Here is a 22,019-nt window from a genome sequence, read left to right as displayed (position 1 = left end):
GGGAGAAACCACGTGATAGTGATTATGATATTGATTATGTATAATGATGGTTGATTGGAAATAGTATTGTTGGAAATTGAGATGAGGAAGGATGTATGACATGTTGATGTGTTTGTAATTTAGCCATTTGTTTGAAATGGGTAAAAATGGTTATATGGCGGTTTTGTGAATCGTAGTAAAGTGTTAATGTTTGAGTTGAGGAGGCTTGATATTGAATTTGATATATTCTGATTGATTTCAAAGAAAAGGGATGAAATTGGCATGTTTTGATTGATCTTGAAAAGAGTTGAAAATGACTTGTTTTGAAAATGGCACTTTGTGGTTTTGTATGAAAAATATGGTTTTTGGGCATACTTTGACGGGACATAACTTGGACTACGGATCTCTGTTTTGTGCCAAGCTTGTTTAGAAATGAAATTGGATCCGGGATGTCCATGCCGTTTGAAGAACGGGTGAAAAACGATTTAAAATGAGAGAGTTATGTCTGTCGGAAGATTGGGGGTTTAATCTGTGAATTCTGCAGCTTTTAACTTAGAAAATTTTTAGCAGAATGACCCTCCACGCGTAGGCGCACTTGGCGCGTACGCGTCGTTCTTCGAGAAGGCACCATCCACACGTGCGCGTGGTGTGCGCGTGCGCGTCGATGCGCTGCACCCAATGCCCAGCCATTTTCCCGAGAGTTGTGCCAGAGTTGTGCCAGTTTTGTGCCTGGGGCGCAAATGCACCCACGCGTACGCGTGGCTGACGCGTACGCGTCGTTGTCTATTTTTTTAATCCGTGCGTCCGCGTGAATGGCGCATATGCGCCGATGAGTTTTGTGGCAATCCACGCGTGCGCGTGGAGTACGCGTACGCGTGAACCTGCTTTCATGCCAAAGTTGATTTTTGAGTTTTAAAAGTCAAATCTCATACTTCTAAGCCTCCGATCTCACCACTTATATCTTAAATCGTTATAATATGCCTAGCTATGAGGGAAGGAGTTAGGGGATGTGATAACTTGCAAGTGAAGCAAGGGAAAAGTTATGATCAACGATGATCAACGATGATTATATGAGATATGGAGGATGACGGTAGGAGTACCGTGTATGCCATGAGCCGAAGGGCTATATCTATTGATAAATGGCTGGTTTTTGATTGAACCATGAGCCGAATGACTGAGTTATTGCCGGGTCACGGCAAAGCCATTATTGATTATGGCTGAGTATAAATGCATATATGATTAATGAATGAATGTGTTAAATGGATAATAGTGGAAGATGTTGAAATGTGATGTGTAACCCCGGGTAGTAGGCAGTGGCGTTGTCCACTTGCTCCGGGTATGAGACGGAAAAGGATGTTTATGATAAATGAGTTAATTATGGAGTTTTGAATGAATGTATTTGTGATACCTGGGTAGTAGTAAGTGTTGTGGTTCGTCCCACTTGCTCCAGGTTAATGTTTGAGATTTGATAACAATGAGGATTGATAATATGAATTGAGATTGAATGAATATATGTTTGAGATACCTGGGCAGTAGCAAGGGTTGTGGTTCGTCCCGCTTGCTCCGGGTTAATGCTTAAGATACCTGGGCAGTAGCAAGGGTTGTGGTTCGTCCCACTTGCTCCAGGTCAGAGATTGTGACGCCTGGGTAGTAGCCGCAGTAGTGGTGAATCCACTCGCTCCAGGTTGAGCTTTTAAACACCCGCCTGGGTAGTAGCCGCAGTAGTGGTTGTTCCACTGGCTCTGGGTTGAGCGGGTAGTAGCAAGGGGGTTGTAGCTCAAACCTACTTGCTCCGCAAGGGGTGTTTCTGTCCAATGGTTAGCTACCAGGACATGTCGGGTTGGCTATATAACCGACAGATGATATCATCAGCCATAGGGCAGGCATACATCATTTGCATATGTTTGAATGGTTTGGGTTTGCCTATTTGTTTTGGATTTCTATATCATACATGCTATGTTACCTGATTACGTGCTACTTGTTCTACTTGTACCTTATTTGTGTATTACTTGTCTGTATTGCTTGTGTTTGTACAAATGAGAGATCCCTCATGTTGGTGTCGGTGGATGTTGGGGACTGTTCTTGATGAGATGAATTGGTGATGCGATTGCATGATGATGATGATTTTTGAATGAGATAATTTGAGCCCCCTGGGTAGACGCAGTGATGTGATTTCACTAGCTCCAGGCGAGGGTATGATGTATTGATATAGAGTTGCTGAGACAGAACAACTGGTGATGGTTTTGCTTATGATTCTGAGTCTGATTCGTGTAAGAATCAGCGAGTTGGAAAACATGTGTAACATGAACTAGATTTAGTATCCCCTTACGACAGATGCCTATTCATGGATTAGTGAGAATCTAGGCTGGATACTTGGAGAAAAGGAGTTTAGGATGCTTAGTGAGTTTTTATTGCAGTGCATTGTATTTATTTGGCACTTTTACCGTACTGGAAACCCATGGGCCCGGGGTTCTCATTCTGTATATATCTCTTGTTTTTCAGATACAGGTTCAGGTGCTCAGAAGTGAGCTGCGGTTCGTCTGAGAAACGGCGAAGATATTTATTTCCTCTACTTTGTGTTTTCCGTAGAATCTCTCAACCTTTGTTTTGAAAAGATTATTTTATGTGTTGAACTCTTTTGGAACTTGCCTATAGAGGCTCTTATGTTTCCTTTGGGAGAGATTAGGATGTACTGTTGTCAGTTACTTTCATACTGTACCCTAGCCGGCCTAAACTTCGCGGGTCGCGACTAGTGGCTATTTACTTATATTATATATATCTATCTGTTATCTATCTCTTAATCTCCTTTATGCCTTGTCCATATATCGCTTTCGGCTTCACGTTTTATCTTTTCGTTGTCGAAACGTGAGTGATACGTCTTCGCGATTTTATTTCTACTCTTTTCAGGCTTCTCGATTAATACTCCTTTCGAAATTACCTATGTTTATATATTTAAAAATCCACCTGAGAGTCGTACCATCGTAATATCATTGACTTATGACTCGAGCATAAGGATTTGAATATTAGGGTGTTACATTATGGTATCAGAGCAGTTCGTCCTCGTGAGCCTGAGGGATGGAACTGCTTATGCTTCAATGCATACTCTGAGTTTGTGCCTGTGCTAGTTAGGGTATCTAACTGATACATCTAGCATGAAGTCCATGAGTGTACCTTTGGTACTTTGAAGCACTATACTTCCGATATTGAGATTGATCAACTTGATATCGATTGTTTGGTGTGTATAGGAACCAGATGGCGCCTCGTGGACCCGGTCGGGGACGTGAGAGAGATCGTTCTAGTACACAGGAACCGGAAATCAACTCGAATAACCCGGTAAACCTTATGACGGCATTGGAGAATATGGCTGCTGCTATGCAGGCCACTGCGGAGGCCCTTAGGCAACAGATAAACAATAATGGCAATGGCGGAAGGGAAGCTCAGGGCCCGATGACACTGGCAACTTTCTTAAAGGTTAATCCACCTAAGTTCAAGGGAACCACCAATCCGACTGAAGCTAATACTTGGTTTCAGGCCATGGAGCGAGCACTGCAAGCGCAGTTGGTGCCTGAAGAGCAGCGTGTTGAATTTGCTACCTATCTGCTCATGGGGGAAGCATCGCATTGGTGGCAAGGGGCTCGACGTCTCCTGCAACAAGGGAATGATCCTATCACTTGGGATGCCTTTCAGGTGGAATTCTATAAGAAGTACTTTCCAAATTCTGCCAGGACAGCCAAGGAATTGGAGTTACTGCAGCTGAAGCAAGGTGCTATGTCCGTATCTGAGTATACAGACAAATTTGAGGAGCTATTCAGGTTTTCCCGCATGTGTCAGGGAGCTCCGGGAGACTTTGAGGAATGGAAGTGTATTAAGTATGAGGGAGGACTTCGAAGTGAAATCCTGAGCTCCGTTGGACCGATGGAGATTAGGATCTTCTCTGAACTTGTGAACAAGAGCCGTATTGCTGAAGAATGTGTGAGGAAGGCTGTTGAGGCAAAGAATGACCGTCGGGAGTCCCACCGCAGGGAGCACAATCAAGAATACCCAACAAGGGGTCAAGAGTTTAAGAGAAGAGGATACCCACAACATTTTCCTCAAAGGCGAAATGACCTTGCGACGAGTGAGGAGTCCCAAAGAAACAGTAAGGAAAAACGGGCAGCGGCTGCTTCTGCTGTTTCGAGCTGTCAGAGGTGTGGAAGTCATCACCCAAATAGGCCGTGCCGATTGGGGTCAGGCGTATGTTACAAGTGCGGGTTACCAGGGCATGTATCAAGAAATTGCCAACAAGGAGAGAGTCAGGATGCGAGCCGATTGCGGCAGTAAGATTGAGGTAATTTCAATAATCGAGCTTAAATGGTAGTGTGTGATTTTATAATACCGCATGTACAGTAAAAACTCGGAATGCCGAGCTTAATATTAGACTGAGAAGCAAACCAGATGGTTCGAGTAAGGAATTGCCTTAATACAAATGGATAAATGCCTCTGATGTAAATGATTTTCTGTTAAGAATGATGTGTTGTATTTGTTATATAGTTGGTTAATTTTTGGATTTTTGGTGAAACGGATTGAACCCGTGACTTTTAGTTCCTTCGATTTAAATAGATAAGGAATGGTCCTAAATGATGGATTTGGAAACGTTGATTTGAAATACCAGTCATGCTAAGTTGTGGTTGGGTACTTGAGGAAATTATCATTGATGCATAGTCGGATTTAGATGATGATTGAGTGCAAGTTGTCGTGTTCGAGAAATGAGTGCTATGATGTCTGGTCATGGTGACCTTGGATTTAGATCAAGATTTGTAATGATCGGTTTCAGAGGAATCGTTTGGAAACCTTTAAATTGCAATGCTGATGCGGTACTGAGATTGGTTTGAGGGAACTCATGACGGGTGGTAAACTCCAATTTTTGGGGAGGTGCTGTTGAATTTTTTTTCAAGAATTTGAAGGAGTGTTGGTTATATTTTTGAAAATGATTTTTTATCTGAGTAACTTCAACAAAAGAGATGTGTCTCGAAAGCTTTTATAGATTAGTAAAAGAAAGTGGATTCTTAAGAGTTTGTCAGCTTGTTAGTCCAAACTCATTGAATTCTAAAAACGAAGAAAGCTTTGATTGATTATAGTGATGTGGGATGATGGCTATGATTAACGAAGATGGCAATATTATTGATGACATGATTTGAGATTTAATAGGGTGTGGGTTGATGAGACGGTAAAAGTAAGGAACGAGGCTGTTGGTCGGCATTGAATGAACGACCGAGACCCTCAGGAATAGAGAAATCAGAGCACGGCAACGGAAGCGCGCAGAGTAAAAGGACCTTGGAACTGTTATGCGTTTGATATAAAGGCATACTATGCTCGCGTACTCGTAGGGATGGATGGAATTTTCGATGGCGAAAATTTCTGTTAGGAGGGTAGAATATAATACCCGGTCTAACCAAAATTAATTAAATAATGAGTTAAGTAGGAGCGAATATGGTTGGAAGATTTGGCGATTGGAATTTGATGATTTCAATGTGATATTTGGATTCAGTGAATTTTTTCGAGTCGGAAGACATAGTTTTCTGCGTAAAAGCGCGCAGTGGAATTTTGACCGGCAGTACCGGCTGAGACCTGTCTGGTACTGCAGCTGAGAAAATTGATTATGAGTAAATAAGATTAAGAAATGAGGAATTATAATTAGGGGAGGTAGAAATATTTGAAGTGCGATTTAGAGCGCTAATCTTAAAGGTTTTGGTCCAAAATTGGGCCAACGGACAAAAATAAGTGAACCGGGCCTAAGTGGGCCCAAGACCCAACATATATAAACATTAGTTATGAGCATTTCAGCTCATTTTACCCTAAAAAGAAGGGTTGGGGCGCTGAATTAAGAAGAGAGAAGAGAAGAGAGAAAACCTAACTCTCTTTGATCTTCAAACCACCATAACTTGAGTTACGGAGCTCCGATTGACGAGCCGTTTGCGGCCACGCGTCGCTCTTCTCATCCTCTATAATTCTATCTAAGTTTTGTGGTGAGTATTCTATTCATCTCTGCCCAGTTTTCGAAATTCCCCACTGTTACACGTTTTTGGGAAGTTAGTGTTGAAATTTTGTGATTTTGGGTGTTTAGGGATACTCCAACATGGATTCTAGGTGGGTTCTATCCCTAATTCATATGGGCTGAGGTAAGAAGTGCTCAAACCCTTGTGATTTATCATCTTTATGAGCCCTAGGTTGATGTATGTATGTAATATTGGTTATGTTAGTGCATTTGATGGTTTTGGTGCACGATTGGGAGATTGGTGTTGCTTGAGGAGCTTTGGTGAGGCTTGGAGCTAAGGTTGGTGGAGACTTCTAAAGAAGAGACTCAATTGATTTGGCTACAAGAGGTACGGTTTAAGTTTCATTTAAGTACCGTGTGGTGTGATGAGAATTCCTAGGCTAGATGCCCCTAGGATTAAGTTTGGATTGTGTAAATGGTTGATGCTAATATGCATAGTTGGTATGTAATGTGAATTGATGATTGGATTAAGAATTGTGTGGCCTTGTATGCTTGGTGTATTGAAAATTTGATGTATTGGGTAATGAGTATTAATTTGTGGTTTATGCATTTAAATTGTGAAATTGGGCCGGAGGCCGTAAATTTTGGGTCGGAGGCCGGAAAGAGGTAAGGAAGGTAAGTTGATGTGTGCATTGTATGATGACACAAGTGATTGGATGAATTTCAGATAATGAATATGCGAATGATTGGGTTGATTGTTGAATAATAAGGTTTGAGGAGTTGAAGTGTGGAATTTGGTAATTTTGGGTGAAATTATGTAGATGAGGTATGTTTGGTTTTGGGTTGAGAAATATTATGTGGTCATATATGTGATTATGATTATTGATGTCTTGATGGTATGATGATGCATGAGAGGTATATATATTGTGATATATGCTTGAGGAATGATTAAGGTTGATTTGTGGGAGAAACCACGTGATAGTGATTATGATATTGATTATGTATAATGATGGTTGATTGGAAATAGTATTGTTGGAAATTGAGATGAGGAAGGATGTATGACATGTTGATGTGTTTGTAATTTAGCCATTTGTTTGAAATGGGTAAAAATGGTTATATGGCGGTTTTGTGAATCGTAGTAAAGTGTTAATGTATGAGTTGAGGAGGCTTGATATTGAATTTGATATATTCTGATTGATTTCAAAGAAAAGGGATGAAATTGGCATGTTTTGATTGATCTTGAAAAGAGTTGAAAATGACTTGTTTTGAAAATGGCACTTTGTGGTTTTGTATGAAAAATATGGTTTTTGGGCATACTTTGACGGGACATAACTTGGACTACGGACCTCTGTTTTGTGCCAAGCTTGTTTAGAAATGAAATTGGATCCGGGATGTCCATGCCGTTTGAAGAATGGGTGAAAAACGATTTAAAATGAGAGAGTTATGTCCGTCGGAAGATTGGGGGTTTAATCTGTGAATTCTGCAGCTTTTAACTTAGAAAATTTTTAGCAGAATGACCCTCCACGCGTAGGCGCACTTGGCGCGTACGCGTCGTTCTTCGAGAAGGCACCATCCACGCGTGCGCGTGGTGTGCGCGTGCGCGTCGATGCGCTGCACCCAATGCCCAGCCATTTTCCCGAGAGTTGTGCCAGAGTTGTGCCAGTTTTGTGCCTGGGGCGCAAATGCACCCACGCGTACGCGTGGCTGACGCGTACGCGTCGTTGTCTATTTTTTTAATCCGCGCGTCCGCGTGAATGGCGCATATGCGCCGATGAGTTTTGTAGCCATCCACGCGTGCGCGTGGAGTACGCGTACGCGTGAACCTGCTTTCATGCCAAAGTTGATTTTTGAGTTTTAAAAGTCAAATCTCATACTTCTAAGCCTCTGATCTCACCACTTATATCTTAAATCGTTATAATATGCCTAGCTATGAGGGAAGGAGTTAGGGGATGTGATAACTTGCGAGTGAAGCCAGGGAAAAGTTATGATCAACGATGATCAACGATGATTATATGAGATATGGAGGACGACGGTAGGAGTACCGTGTATGCCATGAGCCGAAGGGCTATATCTATTGATAAATGGCTGGTTTTTGATTGAACCATGAGCCGAATGACTGAGTTATTGCCGGGTCACGGCAAAGCCATTATTGATTATGGCTGAGTATAAATGCATATATGATTAATGAATGAATGTGTTAAATGGATAATAGTGGAAGATGTTGAAATGTGATGTGTAACCCCGGGTAGTAGGCAGTGGCGTTGTCCACTTGCTCCGGGTATGAGACGGAAAAGGATGTTTATGATAAATGAGTTAATTATGGAGTTTTGAATGAATGTATTTGTGATACCTGGGTAGTAGTAAGGGTTGTGGTTCGTCCCACTTGCTCCAGGTTAATGTTTGAGATTTGATAACAATGAGGATTGATAATATGAATTGAGATTGAATGAATATATGTTTGAGATACCTGGGCAGTAGCAAGGGTTGTGGTTCGTCCCGCTTGCTCCGGGTTAATGCTTAAGATACCTGGGCAGTAGCAAGGGTTGTGGTTCGTCCCACTTGCTCCAGGTCAGAGATTGTGACGCCTGGGTAGTAGCCGCAGTAGTGGTGAATCCACTCGCTCCAGGTTGAGCTTTTAAACACCCGCCTGGGTAGTAGCCGCAGTAGTGGTTGTTCCACTGGCTCTGGGTTGAGCGGGTAGTAGCAAGGGGGTTGTAGCTCAAACCTACTTGTTCCGCAAGGGATGTTTCTGTCCAATGGTTAGCTACCAGGACATGTCGGGTTGGCTATATAACCGACAGATGATATCATCAGCCATAGGGCAGGCATACATCATTTGCATATGTTTGAATTGTTTGGGTTTGCCTATTTGTTTTGGATTTCTATATCATACATGCTATGTTACCTGATTACGTGCTACTTGTTCTACTTGTACCTTATTTGTGTATTACTTGTCTGTATTGCTTGTGTTTGTACAACTGAGAGATCCCTCATGTTGGTGTCGGTGGATGTTGGGGGCTGTTCTTGATGAGATGAATTGGTGATGCGATTGCATGATGATGATGATTTTTGAATGAGATAATTTGAGCCCCCTGGGTAGACGCAGTGATGTGATTTCACTAGCTCCAGGCGAGGGTATGATGTATTGATATAGAGTTGCTGAGACAGAACAACTGGTGATGGTTTTGCTTATGATTCTGAGTCTGATTCGTGTAAGAATCAGCGAGTTGGAAAACATGTGTAACATGAACTAGATTTAGTATCCCCTTACGACAGATGCCTATTCATGGATTAGTGAGAATCTAGGCTGGATACTTGGAGAAAAGGAGTTTAGGATGCTTAGTGAGTTTTTATTGCAGTGCATTGTATTTATTTGGCACTTTTACCGTACTGGAAACCCATGGGCCCGGGGTTCTCATTCTGTATATATCTCTTGTTTTTCAGATACAGGTTCAGGTGCTCAGAAGTGAGCTGCGGTTCGTCTGAGAAACGGCGAAGATATTTATTTCCTCTACTTTGTGTTTTCCGTAGAATCTCTCAACCTTTGTTTTGAAAAGATTATTTTATGTGTTGAACTCTTTTGGAACTTGCCTATAGAGGCTCTTATGTTTCCTTTGGGAGAGATTAGGATGTACTGTTGTCAGTTACTTTCATACTGTACCCTAGCCGGCCTAAACTTCGCGGGTCGCGACTAGTGGCTATTTACTTATATTATATATATCTATCTGTTATCTATCTCTTAATCTCCTTTATGCCTTGTCCATATATCGCTTTCGGCTTCACGTTTTATCTTTTCGTTGTCGAAACGTGAGTGATACGTCTTCGCGATTTTATTTCTACTCTTTTCAGGCTTCTCGATTAATACTCCTTTCGAAATTACCTATGTTTATATATTTAAAAATCCACCTGAGAGTCGTACCACCGTAATATCATTGAATTATGACTCGAGCAGAAGGATTTGAATATTAGGGTGTTACATTTTTCAAGAATTTTTTAGAGTGAGGAATGATAAAATAATTAAGTATAAATTAAAGCGATGAAAATTAACAAGAGGCTTTATGTAATTAAAATAGAAAGCCTTGACCCAAAGAAGATTAATCTGAAATTTTATCCTTGTTCGATTTCCCAAGATTAATTAGTAATAAGTTGTTGTTCCACTTGGTTATCCTTCATTAAATAAAGGAAAGTCAAGTTGAGAGCCAACTTCTATTCACAAGAAAATAATCCTTTTCCTTGGGAAGGGTTAGTGTTAGCAACTAGAAATCTAGCCAACAACTTCCAATTACCAATTAACTCTTGAGTATTCCAACTCTAGAGTCTCAAATATTAATCAACTCTGAAGTCAAGTTGGGATCTACTTGGTTAACATAAATGCCATTTTCATAAATCATAAAAGAAGTAAAGAGAGAACATGGTAATTGAAATTAACGGAAGCAATTAAACAAATAATAAAATTAAATGGAAAAAATACTCTTTGTATTAATAAATTAAAGGAACACTGAACCTGAAATTCAGAAGAATTTGAACAAAGATATCCTAAATTCTAAAAACTAAGAGAGAGGAGAGAGCCTCTCTCTCTAGAAAAACTATATCTAAAACCTAAAAATATGTGAATGAATGTTGTCTCCATGAATGGATGCATTCTCCCACTTTATAGCCTCTAATCTGTGTTTTCTAGGCAAAAAACTGGGTCAAAAACAGCCCAAAAATTGCTCCCAGCGATTTCTGATACATCCAGCACACGGCAAAGTCACGCGTACGCGTGGATTGAGTTTTCTCCACGTCACGCGTGTGCATGATCCACGCGTGCACGTCACCTATCTTCAGGAAATCTATGGCAAATTATATATTTTTGCGAAGCCCCAGATGTTAGCTTTCCAACGCAACTAAAACTGCGTCAATTGGACCTCTGCAGCTCAAGTTATGACCGTTTGAGTGCAAAGAGGTCAAGGCTGACAGCTTTGCAGTTCCTTCAGCTTCTTGTATTCCTTCCACTTTTGCATGCTTCCTTTCCATCCTCTAAGCCATTCCTGCCCTGTAATCTCTAAAAATACTTAACACACATATCACGGTATCGAATGGTAATAAGAGGGGATTTAAACATAGCAAATTTAATGCCAAAGAAGCATGTTCTCAATCATAGCACAAAGTTAGGAAGGGAAAATGTAAAACCATGCAAATAGTATGAATAAGTGTGCAAAGGCTTGATAAAGACCACTCAAATTAGCACAAGATAAACCATAAAATTGTGGTTTATTAATAAGATCTATGAAGGGGGTGAGAGCGGGAATGAGAGAGCAGAAGGTGAGAGTAGGATCAGAGAGAGAGGGCATGGAGTTTCTGAATCTAAAAAAATGCTAAAGGTATTTTTGGAATTTAAAAAATATTGAGGTGCTTTAGATTAGGTTTCCTATCTTTAATTTTAGAATATTCCTTTTTAAACAGAATATCTTGTTATCTTAGACACTTTTTTTTGCAGTAGGGACTTAATTAAAAAAATAAATGGTTTAGGGACCTAATTGAAAGAAAAAAAATATAGAGACTTAATAAAAAATTTGATTAAATTATAGGGACCTTCAAAGTAATTGAACCATTAATTAACGAGTCTCGAATGATATTTTTATTCCCATTTCTTCGACTTCCACTCGTCATCTTAACTTTTGGCTGATTATCTCAATTCTTTTAGTGATATCTCTTTCCTTGGAGATCTCAACCAAAATCTAACTATGGTTTCTTACTAATTTTTTTTCAAAATAATCTCTCAATGTATATAAAATATGTCTAGCATGCATACTTAAGATTTAGACCTACTTACCTTATTCAACTTGCAAGCCTAGTTGTTTGTGTGGGTTATATCGGGCAAGAATTTTGAGAATCTCTTTTGTATTGACTCTTTAATCAAAATAAAGACCTAGTTGTAAAAAATAACCTCTTATTTTAATTAATTATTTGATTTAAAGTTGAGAATTTGGATCAATGAAAATATTTCATTCTCCTTTTTTCTAAGAAAGATTATAAAATCATTAGTAAATAAGGTGTATGATGGAAGGGAATGTGGAAGCTAGCCTAACTCATGAAATCAATATTTTTTTTAACAGTATTCTTGAATATAGTGAAAATTTTAACCGATATAATAAATAGATAAACCTCTTTGGAATTTGATTGTCTCAAAGAAGTTATCATTGATCTTTATTTTATAATTGACACCTTTCACATAATCCATCATTAGGTTGAACCACTTTCTATTAAAACCAAAATCATTAATTACTTTTTCATGAGGTTTTTCTTAACTTATTATATGCTTTGTAATTTAACAAAATTATCTATTTATTCTCAAATTTTGTAGTGTTACTTTCGAATAAATTCCATAATAATATCTGAGATTCATGTCATTATCCAATTTGGTCTTTAAATCTCAATTTCACTATAGTGATTTTCCAAATCAAGTTTTGAATACCATAATAGTCCCTAGACTCATTCCAGTAATGAGTCAACAATTGTAGTAATAATGTAGTACTCTTGCCACGCTGGACGTTGTAATGGTTAGATAACGTAACCAAATTAAAATTTTAACCCAATTTGGTTGCTTCCCGTTATATAACACTAATTCATTCCCGTTCTTCTTCTTGAAGGTTTGTCCTCATCTGCACTTTTCAAGATATGAACTTAGTAGGGCTTAACAACATTATTATGAGTGATGGTGAATTGTGTGCTGAGTTGTAGCTCTCAACTCGGGCTAGTCAGTTGGTTCAACTTATTTGTCAAGCAATTCTCGAAACTGTTTGACATCATCTTCATCATAGAAAGCATAGAAGAAAGGGTTGCCACAACACATAGTGAAACTCAAACATAGATCTTGTGTAATTGAGGGTATATATTAACAATAGTATTATAAGAGTTAACATATATAATTATGTAAATTTAGTTAGTATTTTATCTTATTAATTAAGTACTCATTCGGTACTTTGATGTATATAGCTTGTTATACTAAGTTTATTAGGGTTTAGGTGTTTGGTGCTCTATGTAGTGAGTAAACTTGTATATATATATATATATAGATGATGGTAATAACAAAGAGTATGATTTTATCCCTCAACTATCTCTCTTTTCTTCTTTCAGAAGTTTTCTCTCATATGGTGCTTGCTCTACTTTTTCATTACTAAACTTTGCAAATTTGAATAAAGTTTTGTCATCTTGCGAGGTCATTTTGGTTGGCACTAATCATATCTCCCAAGTCTTATGATTACTATCATTCAAAGCAATATGACTTTTCAAAGTGTTAATTTCAAGCTCCCTCTCCATAAAAGAAACTATTTTTACCTATCTCTTAATAGTTGATTCAATGTCCATGTAAAATTTCTAGATAATAGTAGTAATGCAAACTTGACCTTATGGTAATTGGTGTGTGTACATTGTCTTTCCATTGAAGGTGTTTTTTTTCTTTCATTTATTTTCGTAGTAAATTAAATACTACTTTTCTCTTCTTCTAGATACCTATTATAAAAGAAATGGTTGCAATCAAAATGAAGGAAAAGGATCATAACACATGTATCTGCTAGCATGTTTCTGTCTTTGACATTTTAAGATTTATCATCTAATTTTTAGATTTTTTTAGCGTATTATTAGCTTTTAGTCCCTTCTTCAAGCATGCATAAAGCACACACGAACCCTCGTACAACATGTTTCCTGTCTTAAACTTTTTTCTAATAGATTGCTCGTGAACTTAAGATCATTCTTGGTTCTGAATTTTGCATGGCATATGAAGAAGCAATGAAGTATGGTGGCAAGGTGGTACTTGGAGATCGGCTTATTGAGGTTGGATGAATATTTATTTTGCAGTTTCATCTACCAAGACATAACTTTAATAAGAAGAAGAATGAATTAGGGTTATATAAACGGAGAGAGACCAAATGCTCAAAATTTTAATTTGGCCATGTCAGTTAGCCATTGTTGCATCCAACATGGCTACTGAGTGCCACATGATCACTATATATAATTGTTGACTGAAAAGGGGTCTAGGGATTATTATGGCACTACGAGAAAAAAGATTTGTGGCCACGCTTTTATGAGGGTGGCGATTGATTAGAAATTTGACCACGATTTTTCTTGTCACGCTTCAAAAGCGTAGCGAAAGAGGTCAATGGTCACGCTTATATGAGGGTAGCAATTGATTAGAGAATAGGCTATGCTTTGTTTGCCATGCTTCAAAAGCGTGGCCATAGAGAAAAACAGCCACGCTTTTGAAACATGGCAAGATGGTTTCATCGTGGTTATGTTTTAAAAGCGTGGCCATTTCCTGTAACTCTTTTGGCACACTTCAAAACCGTGGCCATAAGGTTCCCAAAAAAATCTTTCGTTCAGATATGATGAGTTACATTATTGCACACTTTGAAACTCTTTCTTCGAAACCCTAAACCCTTTTGTGCTTCTCACTAGCAAATAACTCTCATGCCTCACCCTAAACACTGATGGCACTCCGCAAATAACAACACTTTGATCAAAACCCCAACACTCCATGAAGAACCCCAGCATTCCGAAGAACATCGCCGGTGCTCGTAATGCCTTTGTCGATGCTCCCTTTTTCTAGCACTCCCATGCACAATCGCTACTCCCACCATAAACCCCTAACCCTCTTCTCGATGGTGACTTTCTCTAGTAGTGACTCCCTCGGTACTCACTGTCTCTCGCAAACCCTCCGTCGATGCTCCCTCCGCCACCACTCTCTTCCATCACTGCAAATCCCCAACCCCTTCTGCCACCGTTTCCTTTTGTCGCTCAAAAGAAACCCTTCCTCGTGCAGAGCCGAGCTGGTTTTGAGACCTTTGCTACCACTGTTATGTTTTGAGAGCTCGAAAGAGACCCTTCCTAGTGCAGAGCTCGAAAGAAACATTGCTTCAATGCTAGTTTGAGAGCTGGTAAACCCTATTTCTTAGCTTCAATGCTAATATTGGCTACTATATATACCACTATTATGCCTATTTACATATTTCAGATCTGTTTTCAGTTCACTCTTATCAACTTCTCAATAAGTAAAATTTTAATTTCAATAGTGAAATCTTAGTTTAAAACAAGGAAAAAATTATTGTTCATTTGGAAGAACTTTAGCCACTTACATTTCTAGTGTCACAGATCTGGACTAACATTTCTATTATTCCATCAGTTTATTGTCCGATCAATTCATTATACATTTTGCTAGATTTGATAATAATTCATTATACATTGTTAAAGTGGCTGCTGTTAATGGATCATGGATGTCTTAAACATAAAAAAAAATGTTGATGTGTTGTCCTTGTTGTTTGATTATAATGTAAATGTTTGATGTATTGCTGCCCTTGTTCTATGATGATCATGATGAGATATGTGCTTGTTTGATGATGATAAAGCTGCTGAATTCTATTCTTATTATGCAGATTTTAATGTTTGTCTTCATGAAAATAGTTTTTTTTTCATTATTAAACGGAAAAATTCTTCTATCTCACTCCATCATTATAATTAAGAAATAGATACTAGTTATTTACTCTACTTAATTTAGATAAAACTTTTTTTTACTCTGTACTTGTCTTCAAAGCAATAACAAAGAGTTTTTATATTACTCTGTGCTAGTAGTACACACAACTTAATATTATAAGTTTATAGCAGTGTTTATCATTATTTTGTGACCTAAAAGAAAAGGAAAAAAAAAAACAAAAAGGGAGGGGGAACAGAGGGGCACTTTTCGAGTTTAGTGGCTTGTTGTATTCATATATGGTGAGAAAAATGTCTTCATTTTGTTCAATACTATTTGAATTTTCTTCTTCTTTATTGTTGCAATGATATAAATAAGACAAACCAGATATAACATACCTTTATTATAGCTAGCTTCAAATACGTGGTGCATAGGTAATTGCTTTAATTTTGTTTTATTTTCAATAATTATCTACTTCCTCCATAATATATGCAAGGGAACCATTGAGCATAGATTAATTGTTTGGTATTAATGAATGATTTCAATAGGACTAAATGCCCTTGCAATTGCAAAACATGAAGGATCTCAAAATGATGAAGTGTTTAGGGTCCCGAAACCAAGGACCATTTCTATTGCAGCATATGCAGAGGATGAAGATAAGTCTGAGTCTATTGTTATTAAGGATGAAAGCGGGCTTAATGGATCTGCTAGTAAAGATAGACAAGCTAATACGAGATATCGAAAATCAACCAATGAATCATCACAAGCAGGTTATAATTTTTTAAATCAATATCTCTTCGTTTTGCTATCATTTGGATTTATTTCTAGGTTTTTTTAGTTGTGAAAGATCAATGTATAAGAAAAAAATATTGTTCAAAACTCATACTAATGTTGGAAGTTCATGTTATTGTGTTGTGTTAATGGTGCCATGTTTAAAGTTGCAAACATATGGCACGTGAATCATCTGTCTTAATAGCAATTAGTTTTGTCCTTATGTTCATATTTGATGAAAATGAATACTTTTGGTAGCATTAAGATGGACCTTTTAATTTAGTAATGGGTACTCATTGAGGGTTTATGAAGGTGTCACACTTGACACCCATTAAGATAGTTGCTACTATTTAGGGGATCTTATGTCTTGCTTAATATTGAAAAAGAGGGAGAGAGGGGGGTCAGTATTAGAGTCATTGAAGGGGGAGATATAGATAAAATGGTCCTTATAAAGCTTTTTGCAAATGCAAAGAGAACATGTGAAAAACATTGTCGTACTTACAAAGGCTAATTCATTTATTATAAAGGAAAAAGTTCAAACTCAACATGTTTAATCTATGCAAAATCATTATTTCAAGTTGTCTTAGATGAAATGTGAATGTGTATGGGTTGTTAGTATGCATAAAAACAATTATCTCATATGGTTCTCTGGGTTTATACATGCAGAAAATTTTGTTACTAAAGATCATGATGGTGATTCACATGGGACTCGTTTAAAGGAGCATCGGGGTTCAAATGTAAGATTATTCTCTCTTTCTCTGGGTTTTTGCTTCATATTTCATGGCCCTATTCTTTTTGCTCTTTTAGGAGAAATATTTAGTTTGTTAAGATGTTGTCTTAGTGCTTAGTATATTTTTTTGTGAAACTGACCCTGGAGTGTATATTTGTTTTATGGAGGACATGAAGAATATTTTTTGTAAGGTCCCACATTGGTTGGGGAGGGGAATGAAGCATGCCTTATAAAGGTGTGGATACCTCTCCCTAGCATGACGCGTCTCGGATATTGCAAAGGTAGTTGAAGACTACTTTTGCGATATTTTTACTTCTTCTTGTTCGGCTGATCCGAATCCATACTTAGAGGATTTGGAACCTAAGGTTACAGCTTCCATGAACCGTAGGCTCCAAAGTCCAGTAACTATGGACGAGGTCAAAAGAGCTACATTTAGTGTTCATGCTCAGAGTGCTCCTAGTGATGATGGGTTTACAGCTAAGTTTTTTCACTTTTTCTAGGATATAGTTGGAGGTGACGTTTTTAAGGCAGTGCGAAGTTTCTTTCATAGTGGCAAAATTCTAAAAAGCTTCAATCATACTCAAATTTGTTTGATTCTAAAGGTGCCAGATGCTAGTGACATGACTCAGGTACGACCGATCAGTTTGTCTTCAGTTATGTATAAAATTATTTCTAAAGTTATGATGCACCGATTACAAGGTATTATGAATAAAATTATAAGCCCAAATCAGAGTGCGTTTCTCAAAGGTAGACTCATTTCAGATAATATTCTAATTGCCCACGAATGTATGCACTATTTGAAAAATAAGAGAAGTAGGGCAGAGCATGAGATGGCTATTAAACTAGACATGAGCAAGGCTTATGATAGGGTTGAATGGCATTTCTTATGGTATATTATGGATAAGCTGGGCTTTGATACTAAATGGATTAACTAGACTAAGGAATTGGTAACGACTGTTTCTTACTCTGTCGTTATGGAAGGTTAACCTTTTGGCTATTTTAGGCCAAATAGGGGCATCCGATAGGGTGACCCCCTATCTCCAAATCTCTTTCTTTTTTGTGCAGAAGGACTTTCCTTCTTGCTATACAAGGCAGAGCAAAACAGATTAATTTAAGGAGTTCAAGTTAATCGGAGATGCCAAACAGTTAATCACCTTTTGTTTGCTGATGATTCAATCCTTTTTTGCAATAGCGCACCTAATACAAGCCAAAGTATTCTAGAATTGCTAGAGATCTATGAGGGTTTCAGTGGGCAAAAATTCAATTTGAATAAGTCGGCTATCTTTTTCAGTCACAACACACCTCAGAACACAAGACTAGCAATTGTTCAGACACTAAATATTGAACATATTGGAGCACAAGACAAATACCTGGGGCTGCCCTCTATAGTTCAAAAATCAAAGAAAGCAACCTTTGGAGCTATCAAGGATAAAGTTCAGAAGAGGATTATAGGTTGGAAAAGAAGTCTATTGTCATCAGGTGGCAGGCACACGCTATTGAGAGCGGTGGGGGAGGCGATTCCTATTTATACACTCTCTTGTTTCAAGCTCCCGGACACGCTGTTGACTGAGATTCATAGCATACTCTCGCAATTTTGGTGGGGTCAAAAAGGCACAGAACGAAGAATGGTTTGGATTAAATGGGACACAATGACAAGACCGAAGAAAGATGGATGGCTGGGGATCAAGGACCTAAGGCGCAAAATTTGGCTTTATTGGGAAAGCAATGTTGGTGTCTAATGAAATACCCTAATTCTACTCTATCAATAATGCTCAAAGCTAAATATTTCAGATATATAGATTTCCTACATGCATAGATAGGAAGCGTACCGTCGTGGGGCTGGAGAAGTGTTTTTGAAGGGCGCAAGGTGATCGAGAAAGGCTTGATATGGAAAATAGGCTCTGGTACTAATGTTCACATCTTCCATGACCCCTGGCTCCCACTACCAGTGCCCCTTAATGTCCCTCAAAATGCACTCACAATCCCGCCAAATCTGCAAGTGTATTACGTTAGTGTGTTACTAAATCCTGATAGAAGCTGGAATAGAAATTTGATTGAGTCAATTTTTTCAGTTGATATATGCAATAAAAAATTTTCAATCCAACCAACAGAGGAAAAGGATGAAGTTAATTGGTACTGGACAAAATCTGGTATATATGAAGTTGGGTCAAGATACAAAATTGCTTATGGATTCTTTCATTCTCCTACTTCATTGAGGCCCCAGAACATATAGACAATAAAGTATGAAATAGCATTTGGGAATTGAAATTACCTCATAAAATTAAGGTTTTTCTATAGAAAAGTCTTCATAAAAAGCTTTCGGTGTTGCAACAAGTTCACAGACAGTTCGCGTCCACTCCTGCCACTTGTCCAAGATGCATGTTGAAGGCTGAATCAATTTCTCATGCTTTGTTCCAATGCTCCCTGTCTTCAATAATATGGAGCCTAAACTTAATAACTCCTGACCTGTGAATGAGAGAAGAAGAGACCTTTTTGAATTGGTGGCAACGAGTCTTATCCTGGGCAGTGGCTCAATTCGACGGTAGACAAAAAGAGCCTCCTCATAGCGGCGCTGTGTTGGAGCACTTGGAAAGTGAGGAATCGGTATATTTTTTAGAAGGTAATAAGTCCAGCACCAGAGACAGTGAAAGAAGCCAATAATTTAGTGTGTGAACTCGTGAGCCATACCTGATAGATGCTGCTAATTTTCTTTACACTTATTTTACTATTTTCTAAGCTCTTAGTCTTTCAGTCACAGTTAGTGATAAATAGAAATATCCAATTCTTTTATACTTTTTTATGGAAACACTTTTATTTTATATTAATAAAATAACATTTATCTTTGAAAAAAAAAAGAGAGGAGTTGTTGAATAAAATTGATCCGTAACCCGAACTTGATCCAACCCGTTTCGTCTGAATTGGGTAACCACAAATGCGGGTGCGACTGCCAATCCTAAATTCCTATAGGTTAATTTGTTCATTGCTTAATGGCTAAAGATGGTTAAACTTAGGATTCTGCTTCCTTCTCTCTTTTGTTGTTTTTTTTTTTTTATACATTTCAGTAGCATCTTTAATATTAGTTTATTAACGACGGAGATTGGAGAATGTCTTACAGAGATGGGCCCCTCTGACCCCCCCCCCCCAATCTTTTATTTTTTTTTTTTAGGATAATGAATTAGCCAATTAGGTAAGATAAAAGTTGGACTCAACATTTATTTTTGGTTTCCAAGTTGGACTCAACATTGAAGACCCAATAATACCTATAATGGAAAGCCCAAATACAACCCAATAATTCTTAAGTAGCCCAAAATGAAAATGACAGGGTCCAAGACCAGAAAAAAACATGAGGATCAAGGACCAAAGCAATAAAAAGATATACATGACGGAGTCATGTCACCAAAAATAAAACATGACAGGGTCATGGCAAAAGAGACCCAAAAACCGAAAGACTAGACAACCACGTTATTCGGACCGAAGAAAATATATAAATGACAACCCAAAAGCAGTAGGAAATAGCCGATTAACCCATGCAACAATTTATTAATTAGTGATAACCTCTTAAATAAAATTTTGATGTATAATAAATTAATTATTCGTCTATTAAGTTGGAAAATACTACAAGAAAAGAAAAAACAATGAAAGAATAAAAAGGTGCTACTCCTGCATTATTAAATTTGTCATGTAGAGAGAAAATAGATATAAATAATTTCGATAAGGAGAGAGATTTAGAAATATAATCAATTCAGGAGCAAAATAGTTATTTACCATGTGATTTTATTGTTTAACCTTTTGTGATATATAAAAATATATATAACAAGGGACAAAAAAAAATTAAATTTTCTTTTTCTTATTCTAATTTTCTGTTTCATCGGTTAGAAAAATCCCAACAAGCAATCCAATGAATCCATGATATGATTCACTTCATTATTTTTTACTTTAATTTCCTCTTCAGCTCTTCTATTCTATTAATGATGACCACCCTATTATATCGTCGGAATACTTCCAAATATACTGATAGAGATACATATTATTTTGGTTTAATTATTCTATTGGCCCTATAGTTTTATAAAATTTTTAATTAGGTTTCTATAATTTTTTTGCTTTTAATTGAGTTTTTGTGTCAAATTTTTTTTTTAATTGGGTCTCTATACTTTTTTTTCTTTTTATTTAAGTTTCTATACCAATTCTTTTTTTAGTTGGGTCCCTATAAAATTAAGCCAATTACTATTAAAATGGACTTAATTAAAAAAAAATTAGTACAGAGACACAATTAAAAAAAAAAAGTATAGAAACCTAATTAAAAATTTCACGAAACTATAAAGACTAACAGAGTAATTAAACCTATTTTTTTCTATAAAAGACTAAGCTTTTTATGTTATTAATTATGATAGTATTTTTTTTATTAAAATTAAAAACACATAACTGCTAAAGATTATAATAATAAAATATATATATTTTAAGAGTAATTTTAATTTAAATCACAAAATTACTAACAATTAGGACATTAACAATTCAGATATATATATATATATATATATATATATATATATATATATATATATATATAGTTTATTTTTAATAGATATTACCATTAAATTGATATATACTAAATTTTTTCTATAGTTATAATCAACGTATATTTATTAATAAAATATTCTCATAAAAAATATAATATCAATTTTTTTAATTTATAACTATCATAATAATTAATAAAATATTTATTATATTTTTATTCCAAACACTTAGCTTTTAGGGCTGCTAATCGAATGAGTTTTTGGTATAAACTAAATAATTATAAATTAATAATTATTAGTTAATAAAAAATTTATTAATTTTTTATAACAAGTTTGTAAAAGAGTACAAAAAATAGTGAGATTACTTAATAAAATTAAGTTCTGTTATAATTAGTTATAAAATATATATATAGATATGCAAACTCAATAAGTTGATTGATACATTTATTTTTCTAAATAACAATTACTCAATATTCTAGCATTCTAAATTTTCTCTTTTATAGATTTTTCGTTCTGTTTCTTTTAGTAGAACTTGTTCATGATCACCCACCAAAATTATTTCATGGTATCAAGAATTTAACTTCTTTTTTTTTTTCTTGTTGATCC

At 36.9% G+C, this 22,019-nt stretch overlaps 1 protein-coding gene across 1 annotated transcript; it reads left to right on the top strand.

The window, feature by feature from the left end:
• Positions 1-3,894: 3,894 nt before the first annotated feature.
• On the top strand, positions 3,895-18,693 carry LOC112726820 (uncharacterized). The gene is made up of 4 exons (XM_025776346.3): positions 3,895-4,117; positions 15,947-16,168; positions 16,836-16,906; positions 17,400-18,693. Exons 1-4 carry the CDS (start codon positions 3,895-3,897, stop codon positions 17,832-17,834), a joined length of 951 nt encoding a protein of 316 aa, XP_025632131.1. The 3' UTR covers positions 17,835-18,693.
• The last annotated feature ends 3,326 nt before the right edge of the window (positions 18,694-22,019 follow it).

This window comes from Arachis hypogaea, chromosome 2 (genome assembly GCF_003086295.3).
Source record: "Arachis hypogaea cultivar Tifrunner chromosome 2, arahy.Tifrunner.gnm2.J5K5, whole genome shotgun sequence".
Taxonomy (NCBI): Eukaryota; Viridiplantae; Streptophyta; class Magnoliopsida; order Fabales; family Fabaceae; genus Arachis; species Arachis hypogaea.
The sequence above is the reverse complement of the archived record's forward strand: the minus strand, read 5'-3'. Positions and strand labels throughout refer to the sequence as shown.